The sequence below is a fragment of the Phycodurus eques genome, chromosome 12 (genome assembly GCF_024500275.1).
Source record: "Phycodurus eques isolate BA_2022a chromosome 12, UOR_Pequ_1.1, whole genome shotgun sequence".
NCBI lineage: Eukaryota > Metazoa > Chordata > Actinopteri > Syngnathiformes > Syngnathidae > Phycodurus > Phycodurus eques.
In genome coordinates this window covers 5,435,001-5,452,500 of record NC_084536.1, presented here as the reverse complement: position 1 = coordinate 5,452,500, position 17,500 = coordinate 5,435,001, and the positions used below count along the sequence as shown (strand labels likewise).

At 40.9% G+C, this 17,500-nt stretch overlaps 1 protein-coding gene across 1 annotated transcript in view; it reads right to left on the bottom strand.

Annotated features, from left to right (window-relative positions):
* Positions 1-17,500, bottom strand: part of fer1l6 (fer-1 like family member 6) — a 37,696-nt gene that overhangs the window by 15,743 nt on the left and 4,453 nt on the right. Inside the window, exons 7-29 of the mRNA XM_061691625.1 lie at positions 15,915-16,071; positions 15,609-15,795; positions 15,340-15,441; positions 14,343-14,433; positions 14,150-14,264; positions 13,841-14,075; positions 13,643-13,739; positions 12,718-12,922; positions 12,089-12,209; positions 11,904-12,004; positions 11,723-11,825; positions 10,335-10,454; positions 9,983-10,135; positions 9,733-9,904; positions 8,952-9,076; positions 8,728-8,862; positions 5,365-5,514; positions 5,193-5,300; positions 5,005-5,067; positions 4,658-4,756; positions 4,350-4,557; positions 3,705-3,817; positions 3,500-3,619 (exon numbers count right to left, since the gene is read on the bottom strand). Of these exons, the coding sequence (XP_061547609.1) occupies positions 3,500-3,619; positions 3,705-3,817; positions 4,350-4,557; positions 4,658-4,756; positions 5,005-5,067; positions 5,193-5,300; positions 5,365-5,514; positions 8,728-8,862; positions 8,952-9,076; positions 9,733-9,904; positions 9,983-10,135; positions 10,335-10,454; positions 11,723-11,825; positions 11,904-12,004; positions 12,089-12,209; positions 12,718-12,922; positions 13,643-13,739; positions 13,841-14,075; positions 14,150-14,264; positions 14,343-14,433; positions 15,340-15,441; positions 15,609-15,795; positions 15,915-16,071 (3,080 nt within the window). The remainder of the gene's footprint in view (positions 1-3,499; positions 3,620-3,704; positions 3,818-4,349; positions 4,558-4,657; positions 4,757-5,004; positions 5,068-5,192; positions 5,301-5,364; positions 5,515-8,727; positions 8,863-8,951; positions 9,077-9,732; positions 9,905-9,982; positions 10,136-10,334; positions 10,455-11,722; positions 11,826-11,903; positions 12,005-12,088; positions 12,210-12,717; positions 12,923-13,642; positions 13,740-13,840; positions 14,076-14,149; positions 14,265-14,342; positions 14,434-15,339; positions 15,442-15,608; positions 15,796-15,914; positions 16,072-17,500) is intronic.

The window sequence follows — 17,500 nt, the reverse complement described above, 5'->3', positions numbered from 1 at the left end:
TGTGTCTATCGAACTTATTAGTGAATGAACACCATATCACATGCATGTTAGTCAACTGGTGTACGGAGTTGCTGAGCCGGCACGAGGAAGGGTGAGCCCACCCACCAGGGGACCCAACCAGGGTGACGCCACCGACCACCCAGGACCCAGGGAGGTCCCGAGCCTGACCGACGCGCCCCAACCAGACCAAAGGGGAGGGGCAAGGGCACCTGTTCGTGGACTTTAGCTCTGCATTCAACACCATCATCCCCAAACGTCTTTCCTCCTAGCTTCTCCAGCTCAGCGTCTCGCAAGTGGTTTTATGTTCTTTCCTCTCTCTGCTGCTCTTCTCTCTCTACACGAACGACTGCACGTCAACGCACCCGGCTGTCAAACTCCTGAAGTTTGCAGATGACACCACAGTCATCAGTCTCATCAAAGACGGTGATGAGTCTGCATATCGACAGCAAATGGAGCGGCTGGTGCTGTGGTGAGGCCGACACAACATGGAGCTGAACACTCTCAAGACCGTAGAGATGATTGTGGACTTCGGTGGCCATCCTTCGGCACAGCTGCCCCTCACGCTGTCCAACTGCCTTGTGTCAACCGTCAAGACCTTCAAGTTCATGGGAATTACAGTGTCTCAGGACCTGAAGTGGGAGTACAACATCAACTCCGTTCTCAAAAAGGCCAAGCAGAGGATGTACTTCCTGCAGCTTCTGAGGAAGCACGGCCTGCCACAGGAGATGTTGTGGCAGTTCTACACAGCGGTCATCGAATCAGTCCTGTGTTCTTCCATCACAGTCTGGTTTGGTGCTGCTACAAAAAAGGACAAACTCCGACTGCAACGGACAATCAAAACTTCTGGAAAGATTCTCGGTAACCCCGTGCCCATCCTAGAGGACTTGCCTGCTGCCAGAACTAAGACAAGAGCATGCAAAATGCTCTTGGGCCCTCCATATCCTGGTCACCAGCTCTTCCAGCTCCTTCCCTCAGGTAGGCGCTACCGAACAATGCAAACTAAAACAAGCAGACATTCCAACAGCTTCTTCCCTTTTGCCATTAACTTCTTAAACAATTTCAACATGCCGCCAATTTTTTTGTCTTGAGTTTGTTGTCACATTTCTGTCGGGCCATTGATACATTACTCGTGGACTCACTGTAGTAGTCTCGCCATGCTGCGCTATTTGCATATCTGTTGCTGACCAATACTGGCCACTCATGTGCCTGAGTAGCATCTGCACCATTTGCACAATCGACTGAGTAGTATCTGCAACATTTGCACAATCGACATTGTCCCAGATTATCGCACGACTAGTCACTTTAAACTGCATACATTTCTTGAAGTCTCGGCGCCCTTTGCACAATGGTCATTGCACCGGACTGTTGCTCAATTAATCATTCAAAGTGCTTTCATTGCTCGAGAACTTGCGCCCTTTGCACAAATGTAAAAAAAAAAAAATTGTACCGGCATTACCAGATTACGAGCAATCTTTTATTGCTCAGTGACTGTTTTTCTCAATGTCTTTATGTCTCAAAAGTATTCTCTGTCAATTGAGTGTCTGTTGTCGTACTAGAGCGGCTCCAACAACCGTAGACAAATTCCTTGTGTTTTTGACATACTTGGCAAATAAAGATGATTCTGATTCTGTACAGGTGTATAATGCCAAAGAGCATGCAAATAAGTGTCTGGGGCGTTTTCAGTACAATTAGTGCATATATTTGATTTTGAATAGCCCATTGGATTCATACTATATTGCATAACGTGTGAGCTATGGAGTACTTTGAACTGGATTAGCTTTAAATTACTGTTTTTTGTCATTGAGAATGCGTTTCCACAGATTTGTGTCCAGTAATCAATATCAGTGGACACAGAGATATTTTACCCATTTTTCGACTGGTAAGTGTATTAAATGAGTACTTGAGATTCATTTGTATACTTTTGAAATTATTTTTTTTTTTTTTTTTTTTTTTTTTTGTGGAAGTAGTTCTACTATTTTCTGAACAAAAACAGGTAGTTCTAAAGTATTCATGTATGTTGAGAGTCTTTTTAGGATTGTTGTTCTAACGTCATAGTATTGAAGGAAGTTACCATCTCTAATTTAAAATCTTGGAATAAGCTTTCATGTGAAGTGAATACATTATTTTTGGATAAGTGATGTAGGAGGTCAATTCCACTTTGCTCCCATGTGTTGCAGTAAAGGGGTGTTTTGTTAATGCCCGATTGGGGAGAAATTATATGGTGCTAACTGACATTGCGTGGTTTCTAGACTTTTCCACCAAGCCGATAAAGGGCCAGCAATAATCGGATTCTTAAAACAATTGTGGCGTTTGAGACCTGCGCTGATAATTGGGAGGTCTGAAAGTTTGGTGCTATGACAGTCGATCTGTTCTAGTTCCAGCCAAGATTGTTGTTCAACATTAGGATGCAACCATTTAATGAGGTACTGTATTTGGCTAGCTCAGTAATAGGGTTTAAAATTGGGTGCGTCAAGTCCCCCTTCTGCTTTACTTTTCTGAAGGGTAGCTAGGCTGATTCTATTTTTCTTATTTTTAGAGTAAAAATTTAAAATGGGAGAGTCAAGCATTTGGAACCATTTTAATGTAGCTTTGAATGAGCTCATTGTAAATAAATAGTAAATTTGTGGCAACGTTTTGATATTTACTGTAGCTATATACCCTAAAAGTGAGATAGGTAGGCTGTCCCAACGTTTTAAATTATCACAATTTTTTTCCCAGTAGAGGTACGTGATTTAAATTATTTAACTCTAAGTTTTGCTGAGATATTAATGCCTAGATATTTGATATTCCCAGTCGGAATAGGAAAGTTTGGAATTTGGTCTGCAGAATTGCAGCCAACTGCAGTCGTCCAGTCGCGTAACTGAAAACTGCAAGCTTTCAGTTACGCGAATCGAGCAGCCGCAAGAGAATTCAAGATCAACGAATCCTTGGTTCGCGAGTGGATGCATGGGCTAAGGTATCTGCTTTGACTGTTGTCCGAGCTTTCGCGAAAGCCGGCATCATTGCTGAACAGCCCCCCGGCAACGAGACTGACTCCGACAATGACGAGAGGGAACCCGGCATGTTTGATGGAGAACTTGCCCAGCTGTTCATTTAGGATACAGAAGATGAGGACTTTGATGGATTTTTGGATGAGCATTGATAAAAAAATAACGTGAGTACATTGTTAAATACATCAATAAAGTACAACCGAACTCACTGTTTACATTGTTAAATACTTCAATAAAGTACAACCGAACTCAGTTTTGCTCCCGCTGCCTTTTTAAAAACATACGCCAACATGCATGTTAGCATATGTTTTAGCGTGCATGCGCCCAATAATACGGTGCGCCTTATGTATGTGTTAAGTACAGAAATAGGCCCCGTAACGGACACTGCACCTTTTAATACGGTGTGCCTTATGGTCGCAAAAATACGGTAACGGTTTGCCTTCCCCCCAAAACTGTGAATAGGTTAATTTAATTTAACTAAACATTGAATATGTGGGGGTTCACTGTACCCGTTTCTCCACAGAGGCATAATATTTGGACCACCAGTCAATGACGGATTCTGCCGACTCGTCTGCGATGGTCCGCCTCCTTCGCTTGGTGGAACGATGGGTGCTCTTTTTGCGACTCTCCTAAAATTCACCCAAATACAAAAATATCATTTATATCAACATAAATAGACAAGCTATGACAACTGTCTGTGTTCATTGGGGTCACCTTTTTCCTTATGGGTGCTGTCTTTTCAGGGGTCAATTCCTCAACTGTGATGAGAACATCGGGAGTTGCTGATGCCACCGTGGAGCTTGTCTCTGCAGCATGCTGGCAAGGTTCTGTTGGACATGAGACAAATTATAGTTAAGGATGCCCTCACTGGGTAATATCTATTTTGATATCATAATTGACTTACAAAATCAAATATTTGTTATGAAATGAAAATATATACAGGTATGTAACACTAACAAAAGTAGTTTGTTAGTGTTAAAGTGTTAAACATTCAACACAGACAAACTCTTTGGCAAAATATAGAGTCTAAATGATGATCTAAAAAAAAAAAAAAAAAAGAAAACTGAGTTGTTGGAGTAGCTGAAGTAAATGTATGCACACACACACACACTTATTTATAAATACATAAATATATAATTAAATAAAACAAATAAAAATATATAAAAATAAAATGAAAGCATATCTACATAAAAACAAAACAGGTACAATAAAATCGGAAACAAAATAAAAATATTTTAAAAAATTAAATTAAAAAGTACAAATAATATATAGGTGAGCTGAAACAAAATTGAATAAAATCTAAATGTCTATATATGGAAGACTGAACATAAGACCTATAACCAAACTCTGTAATATTACCATCAGCTTTTTGTGGTTGCGGGATGTACGTTACTGCAGGTGGTGTGTGTGTCTGTGTGGGGGCAGGCGGGGCTGGGGGGGCAATGTATTTGAAGCTCATCAGGTTGTTGATGACATGGTTTCCAACCAGCGTGCTGCGACCAAAAGCCCTCCAGTCAACAACGGTGATGGTGAGCGGAGGGTGGAGGTGCTCATTCTCCGGTAACGCCTACAAGAGGAGGAAAAATGAAATAATAATGGAAATTGTTCCTCTTTACATACTAAGCTAAAAATAAATGTGGAAAAAATATGAGGAAGAATATACCGACCAGCTCAATGGTGTCAACCTGCGTGGTGAAGTTGGGGTTAGACTTGTACCGCTGAATGACAGAAGAACGCAACGTTTTTCCAGCGCATTCTACGAACACCTGCAAACACAATATGGTTTGTTTTTTAACAGATCATGTTTTAGTGTAATTGAGACATTTTTTGACCGCAAAAATATCTATTTTACATCTTTAAAACGACAACTATTTAAATAAACAATATAAACTAAAATACATATTTTTGTATTCAATACAAATAAGAATATATTAAATATAAAAATGTAGATTTAAAAATGATGACTGTAAATATGTACATGGAAACATAGGCAATTAGTGGCAAGTGTGTGTACCTGAGGGCGATCAACAGACAGTAACTGAACCTTCTTGAGCTCTCGTAGACCCCAAAATAACACCTGCCGGAGAGATATAGAACACGTATGCACACACTTTGATGGAAAGCACACACTGTGTGGACAATATTAGTTTGAAGAAGCAATTTTTGCCATATTAAAGTATTTTTGGGAGAAAACACACGCACCTCAAGTCTGTATGTACTGAGGACAGGTCTGATGTTGTCAGGCACCGTGTATATGCCTCCTTCCTGTTCCTCTAAGGGAGGCAGACTCTGCTCTCCAGACATGGGAATCTACACAAGGACCACCATAACTTGCTATCGACTCTTTTTCAATCAATATTATGGAGAGACTGACCTGAACCAGCTCGAAAGCGGCGAGCAGCTCTCCTCCTGATTGGCTGGCATGGTGTAGCGGGCTGTACTGCAGAATAGGTGGCGTGTAGGACTCAGAGAGCAGGCGAACCTCAGGCAACGCCACCGTGGCCCCCAAATACTCTGCCTTGCCCTGCAAGGTGACATTTGTGAAAAAAAAAAAATCCATCAGACAGTGGTTCCGGATCTCAGATCCCCTGTGGTCCGCGAGCCATAACTTGTAGGTCCACAAAATAATTTGCAATAAAATATGTAATATTTTCCAAAAAAGGTACATGCATGTACCTACGTGCAGTAATATAAGGACCAATAAAACAAACGACCAATAAATTCCTTCTCTTTACCTTAGCTTTCGGCCAATTAAAAGCTTGGATATGTTTGTGACGTACTATCACACTCATACAGACCCTTTCCAAAAAATTTGAATATCATGGAAAGGTTTATTTACAACCCCAATTCCAATGAAGTAGGGACGTTGTGTTAAACATAAATAAAAACAGAAATAATCATTAACTTAGATATTATGGACCGTAGATGATGAAATCCCTAAATTCCTCGCAATTGTACGTTGAGGAACGTTGTCCTTAAACTGTTCGACTATTTTCTTACACACTTGTTCACAAAGAGTTGAACCTCGCCCCATCTTTGCTTGTGAATGGCTGAGCAATTCAGAGAAGCTCCTTTTATACCCAATCATGGCACCCACGTGTTCCCAATTAGCCTGTTCACCCGTGGGATGTTCCAAACAGGTGTTTGATGCGCATTCCTCAAATATTTTGGAATGTGCTGCAGCCATAAAATACTAAATTCATGATTTGCTAAAAACAAAGTTTATCAGTTTGAACATGAAATATCTTTGTAGTGTGTTCAATTAAATATAGGTTGAACATGATTTGCAAATCATTGTATTCTGTTTTTATTTTTTTAACACAACGTCCCAACTTCGTTGGAATTGGGGTTGTATTTCCATAATTCCATTCAAAAAATTAAACTTTCATAGATTATAGATTCAGGGCCCACAATTTAAACAATTTTAAGTATTTGTTTATTTTTACATAATTTGGGCTCCCAGCTCATAAAACCCATGAAATCAGGAATTCAAAAAATTTGAATACTGTGAAGAAATCACCATTTACTTCTCAGTTTTTGGAGAGAAAAAAAAAGAAAGAAATTAGGGTCACATTAAATTAATCAAAATATGGAACTTTCAAAACGATATGTTAATCTTCAATACTGGGTTGGGAATCCCTTTGCTTTAATCACTGACTCAATGCACCGTGGCATTGAGGCAATCAGGCTGTGGCATTGCCTGAGAGTTATGGAAGCCCAGATTTCCTTGATGCTTGCTGTCAGTTCTTCTTTGTTTTTGGGTCTGTGCCCCTCATTTTCCTCTGGATAATAACCCATAGATTCTCAATGGGGTTTAGATCCGGCGAGGTGGCTGGCCAGTCAAGCATTGTGATGGAATGGGCATCAAACCAGGTTTTGGTGCTTGAGACGGTATGGGCAGGGGCCAGGTCTTGCAGGAAGATGAAATCTGCATCTCCATACAGATCCTAAGCAGAAGGAATCATGATGTCCTCTAAAACATTCTGGTCGACTGTTGTGGTGACCTTGGATTTAAGAAAGCAGAGTTTACCATTACTTGCACTGGACATTGCACCCCATATCATGACTGACTGTGGATATTTCACACTGGACGTCAAGCAGCTTGGGTTCTGTTCTTCACCCATCTTCCTCCAAACCCTTGGACCTTGATTCCCGAGTAATAGGCACACTTTACTTTCATCGGAAAAGAGGACCTTGCACCACTGGCCGACAGTCCAGTCTTTCTTCTCCTTGGCCCAGTTGAGACACTTCCTACGTTGGCTCAAGCTCAGAAGTGGCTTGACCTGAGGAACCCGACAGTCGTAGCCCATCTCCCGGATGCGTCTGAATGTGGTGGTTTTTGAAGGTGTGACTCCTGCCTCATTCCACTCTTTCTAGATCTCTGGTAGATTCTTGAATCTTCCCTGTTTGATAATCCGCTGAAATCCACGGTCATCTCTTTTGCTGGTGGATCCTCTCTTGCCACATTTCAGAATCAGAATCAGAATCGACACAGCAGCCTCCTTAGCTATGAACCTTTGTGGCTTACCCATCCTATGGAGGGTATCAATGATGGTCTTCTGGCCAGTTGTCAAGTCTGCAGTCTTCCCCATATTGAACCCAACTGAGACAATTGAATCAAACTGAAGCAATTTAATGACACCTGGGGAAACCTGTGCAGGTGCTTTGAGTTTAGTAGAGGATTAGTGTGTGACATTCAAGCATTTGTGCCCTGCAAAATTTGGGCTGATTTCGTCACAGTATTCAAATTGTTTTAATTCCTGATTTTGTGGGTTTTATGAGCAGGAAGCCCAAATTATGTCAAAATAAACAAATAAATACCTGAAACTGTTTCAATTGTGGGCCCTGGATCTATAATCTATGAAAGTTTTACTTTTTGAATGGAATTATGGAAATAAATAAACTTTTCCATGATATTTAATTTTTTTTGGAAAGGGTCTGTATGAATCTGACATCCCTGCATCCTTGCATACATTCAGCATTTGTAGCTCTCTCACACTCAGCGACTTGGAAGCACATACCCCAGGTAAAAGTTTCCACCATATCAATAAAATCACTAATAGTACTTTTGGAAAGTATACATGTACATTGATTAAATTAAAAAACAGACATATGCACATATTTTGTCCTTATTTAAAATGGCATTTTAGTACACGGCGCTATGTGGCCTCCTGGTCTCACTGATGAAAAACTGTGGCCTCCTCCATTATTTAAGTTGCCCATCCCTTGTCTATGCTACCATTCTATTACCCTACATACCCGTTTTATCAGCTAGATAGGTACTATAGATATATTTATGATTTCTATCTGTAGTATGTATAGTATCACTCGCTTAGGGATGTCAAAATCATTTTTGTCACAGACGACACTGTAGTTATGGTTTGCCATCAGAGGGCTGTAATGAATGTGAAACCATAAAAATGTTTAATCACCTCATAATATAACACATACACAGTATTTTGATGGATAAATAGTTTTGAGGTCAAAGATAATAGTTTGTTCAACTATTGTTCAAGTTTACTAAAAGGGGTTTGGTAACCCCCCAAAAATGTTTCAATATCTCAACATTATTATTTGTTACATATGAAAATTTAAAATTTTGTATATAGTTTAGAAAGAATCATGGAAGTTGACACACATGATTTTCTTTCATGAAAAAGTTTGACACCTGTGCTCTATCTGATATCTATGGTATCTATTTATATCGACGGTACCTCAGCTTGGCGATCTATCTTACCAGTGCATCGTCGTCGTACACTTCAACGATGAGCCTCGGCGGTTCCTCCTGGATGTGTTGAAGATCTCCACTCAGCACGATGGGACTCATCTGCAAGCACTGATTCCACGTGGGGCTGAGAGTCTGACTGATCACCTGATGTGCACAGTAAATAAACATGAGTATCCTGACTGCTAACAACATAGCTGCAGAATGTAGCTGAATATGTAATTTCTATTATTTACGTTGGTGGTCTGGCTGTGTGACAAATATATCACTCGGGCAAAAGGGTCAGACAGGCCCGAGTTATCTGCAGCAATCAACCCGCGTGCTTGATACATGTGACACCTTAACTGGAACTGATGCTGCTCTGCACACAGATAGAGGCATCAACACATGCATACAATGATAAATGCTGAAGGAACAGAACAGAAAAAAAAATACATGAGAATGTCACTCAACCTCCACCAAGGCCCACAAACCCGGAATATGTATTAATCCCAAATTATGCATCTTGAATTTTGTCATGAAGTTTAATGCATTGTCTACTGAGAAATTAAGGACAATTTAAAAAAACAGAAAAAGACAGAAAAAGATCAGCACTGTTCTCCAGATTTGAACTAAAATGTAATGTTTTCTTCCATGTCCCATTACCAACACGTCCATTAAGTGTTTTGTTAAATAGTCACGAACCTAAAGACAAGACTTCCTTGGTAGAGGTAAAAATAAATCAACAAAATAATAGTGATTAAATGACCTTTTTCATAATTTTAGCCTAGTAGCACAATTTATTTTTACAAAATCTTTTAAAAAAATTTTTACAAAATAAATTGTGAAAAAAAAAGCAAATAGGTGAGTTTTTCAGCGACTAACAGAGTATAGGTTCTGAATCTGATGTTACTACCAGTACTGCACAGTATATCGCGTTCCGAATTATGTACAAATTTGGGTTATGATGCTGGTGCAGAGACGGAACTCCGGATGGCCTGTATAAATAATAATAAAAAGGAGTCATATCTCTCTCACCCGTACACGTCAGGTGAGTGGGGGGGCTGTTGGAGTCAGCGCCCCCTGTGGCGGCATTGAAACCTTCAGGCAAGTCGTCCAGCATGTGAACGGAGTCCGCGCAGGATCCAAACCACAAATACACGTCAACTTTGGCCTGCACAGATAATCCTGTCACACGCTTCCCTGGCGGCTGCGAAAATACACACAAACATGCGTACGGCATTATTTTTGGCCGGGATTGTTTGATGTTGTGTGTTGTGTTTTCTACCTTGAGGAAGAGCGTTACTATTTTTCCACAATGGACTCCTCGAGCCTCCCGACTGCCGCAGAACACGACATCTCTGGCCGGGAGGCGAGCGTACGCGACGCGCTTGTTGTTGCTCAACAACCACACAAAGATGTCAGGCACTGTATGTTGAGGCTACAAAGTCAAGTAGGACAGTCGCTCACTTGCATGAGACAATTAAAACGGGATCATTTCAGACAAGAAGTGTATTCGAGATCCATGGTGCATTTTGATGAACACACGTCAGATATGTTATTAAAACACCTGGTAATTGTTTTAAATTGTGGAAAAACGCAGAGTCTCCTTCATATGACGACAAGAGCGCATACACTACCTCCTGCACTAAGAAGCGCAGTTTCTGTGTGAGTTTTCTTGCGTCCTGGAGCTCTTCTTTCACGCCGCCTGAATTCCGCTTCCTCTCCACCAGAGCCTGAGCATCGCCAATCATACTTTCCTGCGACACACACATATAGGAAAGACCTGATAAGACCTCAGCTAGCTCAGAGACAGCCCAGTTTATCGCTGCATGTGCCTTTTGCTTTTGCTTTTTTGTGTGACTTTCGTTACAAAAGAAGAGAAGAAGAATGTGAAAAGAGAAGAACATATACAGGAAGTTACGTGAAGTGAGTACAGTCCTGCAGTTGTCGCCAGGACTGTAGAATATTAGTGGCTAATAATTTTGGGGAAATTACTAGCTTCACACAAAATCTGGACGCATTAAACGCTCACGTTTTCAACTTTACTCCAACACATGATGTTCTATTTCCCTTTTCGTATGCATATTTTCTCTCTTTCACCATTATTTGTGTTTCCTTGTTGTGTTTCCCTATAGATCCCTCGTACATTTCATTAAATATTCTAGAAAATTCCACTCTTGGTTGTGTTTTGTGTGTGTTTTGAGTTTAAGTAAGCCACTGTCATCAAGAACTCTTATTTCATAAAATGTAGCAACCTTTAGATTATGAGTCTGATAGGTTTGTTGTCGTTTTCTACTAAATGTTATACATATAAAAGTGACGTGGTGCCCCTTTACGAGACAAAATTTGTTTGCTTTTAACGATAAGGCGTAAATCGGACTAACTCGGAAGTGAACGCAGGTGTTTACCTTCGTTCGTATCTTTTTGAAAATTAATTACATTTTTATTTCAACCAATACACGCTACAAGGGTTTGTGATGGGCACAGTTTGACCTTGGAAAATATATTTTTTCCCCATGCAAGTTTAGGATAGTGTGTTTGTTTGTTTGTTTTTAAAGTAGCTAACTTCTTGTTACACTAGTGTGACAGGCCAGGATGTTAAAGAACAAGATGACAGAGGGGCTTCTGTAAAGCCTTTGCAATACACCTGAATCATTAAAGAGTGCATGTTAGAATAAATAAATAATTTTAACAGTGGTTAACTCATTTTCCCTGTTGTAAGCCAAAGTGGTCAACTAATTTTCACTGTTGTAAGGCAATCAATGTAAAAAAATAAAAACAACCCTACTATTTTTGTTTTTACAATTTATACTGGTTACTTTATTTGCACTTTACACACTTCAATCAAACATGCCCACATTTTACTCTGAGGAATTATATTTGTGGTGGGCTGTGAGATGTATTTTTTTTAATGTAAAATTTGTGCACTGGCTAAAAAGAGGTTGGGAAACATTGTGCTCGACTTTAGAGGTTGCATTTAAAGTGGATGTGTGCCTATTTTGGTGAGTACTCTGTTTTCTCCTACCAGTTCCTGTTTGCACATTGAGAGGCGCTTCCTGTCCAGCTCCGTCAGGTAGTTGGACTTAAACTCAGCTTTCAACTTGGCTGCTGCTGCTGCTATGAAACGCCTGCAAAGACATACGTTCATTGACCACATTTAAAGGTTCATGTTGCACTCTTTACAATCCAGTGATTGATTTAAATACCTTGCATCTTGGCAAAATTCTTTGACTGTTATCTTTAGTGTCTGCTCTGCACCGGGATGCGACTTCCTGTGGAGTTCAGCTGCCCTGGTCACTCCTTCTTCCTGTAAGTGGATGCTAAGTTCTAACAAATAGTCAACCTGATGGTAGTGCGATATTTATGTATGTGTTTCTGTGTTTGCACATACAAACAGGGCTGTTATATTCTCCAGCATGTTGGAATTGTACAGGCGGTAGGTTCTGTCCTCCCACTGACTCAACACATTGATACATGGCTTCTGTTTCTCCAGAGGCAAATACATGTAGTACCTACAATATAGAAAACATGCACATAAACAAACATTTATACACACATACATACATAACATTGCCATGACAGCCTCATCAACAAAGGCGAGGAGTCTGCATATTGACAGGAAGTGGAAAGGCTGGTGCTCTGCTGCAGCCACTTGCTCAACACGTCAAAGACCGTAGAGATGACTGTGGGCCGAAGGAAACATCCTTTGCCACAGCTGCCCTTCACACTGTCCAACTACCCTGTGTCACATACAGTACTGACATTTTAATAGCATATTTCTATAGAAATGTGTAATGTTTTTCATTTCAATTAAATTAAAAAGTTATTTTATTTAATTCTACAATTTTTGTATCATACTCATTATTTACTGTTGTTTTTACACTATACAGGTCATCTGAGATAATTAAAAGTGTTATATTAATACCCCGGAGTTTGAAATCACTTATTTTGCCAGACCCAGTACAGACTGATATTCTTTTAATGTATCCTGTATATTTTTTCCCCTATAGCAGAACCCACCTGTTTCCTTCGACGGGAAGCGGTTTCTGGGGACGCGTGGTGGACTTAGAGGTCCTGTTGGGGTCTTGAGGCTCTCTGGGTAACAGTGGGGAGGAAGGGGAGGACCTGTCAGGGAGGTCCTGTGCCTGTCTCCTGCGGCCGAGGGCTGGACTTGGGGCGCTCAGGCCGGGCTGGCCCGCAGGTTCTTGCACGTTACCGCAGTTACCTTGGCAACATAGAATAGCAAAGACAAATGACCATTAATGGCGAAACCAAATGTCTGAGAACCACTCGACCACATATACACTACAAATAACGATTAATCCTGCAAACAAAATGGCACAGCCTACTCATGCCGTAGTAAGAAGTATATACTGTACACATAGTACACATTATATATATGTAATGACGTGTGTTATTGAAGCAGAGGCCTTTTCCTCTATTACTACTCATCTTGTTAAATCTTCAGCTGTCAACACAATTGACAGTCACAACCTTCTACAGAGATTAGAGCACGTCAACAGTATTAAAGAAATGGTTTAATTCCTATTTGTCAAACTAATGACTTTTTGCAAATATTGGTGATGAAGACTGCGCATGTAAAAGTCAACCATGGTGTCCCGCAGAGGTCTGTCCTCGGACCTGTACTGTTACACGTTTCCCTTGGGCAGTATTATTATAAAACACTCTGTTAATTTCCACTGTTATTAATATGACATACACCTTAATTACAAATGAATTCTGATCCAACCAACCAGATGTCAAAACTTAAAGAGTGATTTTTTTCAGAACTTTGGCCTTAGTTAAGGCCCTTTGGTAATTCAATTTCAGTCTTTTTAAAGATCCATGGACATCCTGGGGTAGTGGAAAAAATTATGTTTATAAAAGTACAGTATACATAACACTATGGGATATGCAATAATATGAAGTGTATTGTTTAACTTACCCAGCGAGAATTCAAAAGTGATAGGTTTGTCTCCGATCTTTCTGTCAATCATCGTGGCTTCAAACAAAGCTCCGAAGAGTAGGAAGTTATCTTTGTTCTCAGCATTCAGCTAAAACAAAACCACCCATCCTTTATCAACTGCTACTTCCGCATGACAATTCTTTGAATTAAATTTACTGTTAGGAATGACATTCTTACTGTCGGTGGACATTCCACAGGTAGAACGTCCGCAGCCGCTTTCCCTTTGTCGTCATCACCTGTACCTCCAGATCCCCCCGTGCCTGCTCCTCCACCTGCTGGGGTCTTACCATCCTTTCCTGTGGCCTTTACCACCTTGGCATCCTTTACAGGCTTCACCATACGGGCAAGTTTGGACGCTGGGCCTGTCCCGCCTGATAAGATCTCCACCACCAGTTCTACAAAGACACGCCCCCTGGAGGCAGGAATTTGTACATGTGGTTGGTTGATTGTTTATTGTTAGAGTCACCATTTATCTTCTAAACAAACCGATAAGAGACTCCCTCTCCAATGCCCTCGTTAAGTTCAGCAGTGTCATCACCCAGAGAGTTTCTGACGGAGCCATACAAGTTTATCCAGGCGGGGCCAAAAGTTGGCAAAAAACCTGCAGACACATCAGGACCAGGGTTATTGTCAAGCATAAAATTTTCATACATCACTCAGCGCACGTCCACTGCCTTACCTCTGTCACCATCCTGTTCGTTGGAAATGCGCCTCAGGTCAAAGTAATGGGTTCCAATGGCAACATCACTCACACTTCCTTCATCCCAAACCTATGAGGACACAAGTCTTGGATTACAACATGCACGCACAGTGGTCACTACGACCTTAATCGGTTTTACTGTTCCTGAGTTGCACAACCGTCAATTGGCACGACTGCAGTCTCTCAATCAACTGCTAAATTGAGTTTTTAAATCGAAGCACAGAATTACTCAATTAATGAACTGAGTTACTCAACCGTCAAACCATCTGGCCTTAAATTTAAAACCATGTCGAACCTGGTTGCTTAACTTGTATGGCATAAAATTTAAACTAAGTTACCCAACAGTTGAAAGAGTTGGTCAACCCTCAAACCATTCGTTAAGCCTAGACTTTCCGAACATCAGGCCTAAGTGCCGAAACACTTGAGTTTTTCAATTGTTGAACTGCTTGGCCTGAAATTTACAACTGTCAAATAGAAATGTTAAACCAACGAACAGAGTTACTGAACATTGTTGCTTGACTATCAAACCAAGTAGCTTCACTGTTAAACAGTTTGGGAATCAATTTGATCACTTTTAAAACCCAGTTGCTTAACCATCAAACGAAGTTTCTAGCTGTCAGAGTTGCTCAGTCTGTGAATGCATTTGCTCAATCATCAAATTGCAAGGTTAAACTGCCAAACCCAGTGGCTCCACTGTCAAACGGAGACGTTCAACTGTCTAACCCAAGCTCTGAAGCACCGAACAAAGTTGCTCAGTTGTCTAACCCAGTTGGTCAAATGTCAAACAGAGGTGCGCATAGGCAAACTGAGGTGGAAAACTGTCAAGTCGAGTTGCTCAACCATTCAACAAATTTACTCAACCATTGAACCAAGGTGTTCTATTGTTGAACCATGCTGTTCAACGTCCAAAAGAGAGTCCACCATTTTTTAATTACAAATTCAAAAGCATATGAATTGCAGGTGTAAGCTTTCAGACCTGGATCTTCATCCTCTGGCACAGAGGAGGAAACATCTCTGTGAAGACGATCTGTTCATTCCACACTGGATCTGCATTTGACTTCTGCGTGGAAGTACGACCCTTAAAAGTGAGAAGAAGAAAATAGCGGCATCTATTAGAGGAGTAGCACTTTGTTGTTTTGCGTGATGTTTAATTGGAACATGACATCTATTCAAGTAGACAGCATTTTTCGAGGAGATAAGGTTTTTATTCACACATCTCCTGCACACAATTGACACGTGACCCACCATTTGTTTGAAGAAGCTAACAACCACGAAAGGGTCTATGAGCGCTGTGTTGTCTCCTATGAAGGCTTTGGTGACATTGGCCATGATGCTGGAGTTGTTGCGGGGAAGACCTTCCGCTCGATACACCCTCACGGAGAAACGAGCCCAGGGACGTTCTGACGGGAATCCTTCCGGCATCAGGAGGTTCCTGCAAACAGGATTTCGAAAATGTAGTGAGAAAAGACAGTCGTCTGCATATCAAGAAATGACTGACATTTTGCCTCAGCAATTCTAACAAACAAGAAGTAATAAACCTTGTTTACATACTTTTCTATTTGCTCCTCTGCATCACTGGCTTTAATCCCGGGCTGCATGGCATCGCCCTTTGCAGAGACACTAATATCACACTTGATGTAACCTTTGCAACCTGTGCTAATGTCACCAGGGACTGTCAGCATTGCCCACTTGTTGATGAATTGGTGACCTTAAATAGATTAAAAAAAGATGTAAAGAAAAGCACACCATTGTTATTAATCTTACACTGAGTGGATTAAAGTAACCAGTCCTGGATCCTTAACTTTCATTTCCTGGAGGTGGAATGTGTCCCGATAGGTTTGCCATATATTTTATAGGCATGTCATGTACATCCTATGGGCTCAGGCCCTCCTGTGTGGAGTTTGAATGTTCATGGCTTTCTCCCACATTCCAAAATACTAGTGTGATTTGTGACTTGTGTGATGGTGTGATTAATGTGTGAGTAATTGTGTTAATATGAGAGTGAATAGAACAGAACTGATGACCGGTTCAAGGTGTACCTCGCCTCTTGCCTAAAACTAGCTGGGATAGGCTTACGTTCACGCACGACCCTATTGGGAACAAATGGTATACAGTGGAAATTTGATTTAACAGACTAAGAGGGGCAGGGGGTCATCTGTTACATTGGATTGTCCATTATATTGAGGCACATTTTTGTGGCCATATGCACCCATGTTACTTTACAGTACGAAAACATTGTTTTGTCCTTTTTTCGTGGCCCTAAAACACCCAGTATGCTACAATGTATACGACAAATACATATAAAAAAGATTGGAAATGTTTGAAAAGTTTAAAATTTTATCCAAGCTTACCACAATGGTGTGCTTGATGGTGACATTGTTGACATAAGCGAGTCAAGGCAGGTTGCTTTTATGAGCTATGAGGAATTAGTGTGCTTCCTAGATCCAAATCTGTTGCCATAGATGAACGGCTTGACAAAAAAAACTGTTACTGTACCAAAAGTAGCATGCGCCACACCGCAGACACTTATGTGTGATTTTCCTCTTAAAGTTAACACCACTGCCATGTGCACTCTCTCCCGTGCAGAGCTCGATGCAACAATAGATAAAACTCCTGCCATCATGGCCGCCATGTCAATGCATGTCCTGGAAATGTTGCCACATTCAACCAGGCCGCCACATAGGCACGGGAGGCACGTCTGTTGGTTGGATGTAGCCGTATTTGACATTTGTGACCCGGAAATACATGTGTCCCAGCCTCTGCCTATGTTGTGCCACAGTACCAGTAAACAACAGCGGCCAATTCTGGAACTAACAGACTTTGTCAGCGCCGGTTAAAGTGACAACTGGAAACTATTTTTGGACACATGTACTGTGCAGATGGTCCATTATTTCCAATAGCTGTTAAATCGGGGTCCGGTAAATCAAGATTCCACTGTATATATAATGGATAGAATTCCTCAGGGTGCCGTAGGTGTACTGGCCAGGTGTGCCAATAATTGTGTCCAGTGTGTATTTTCCTAATTATATTTGGTTAACAGAACTAAATGACAAAACGCGTACAGAATTCCTCAGCAAATGAAGGAAGAAAGGTAAAATAATAATTAGGGGGAAGGTTATAATTACTTACCATGAAAG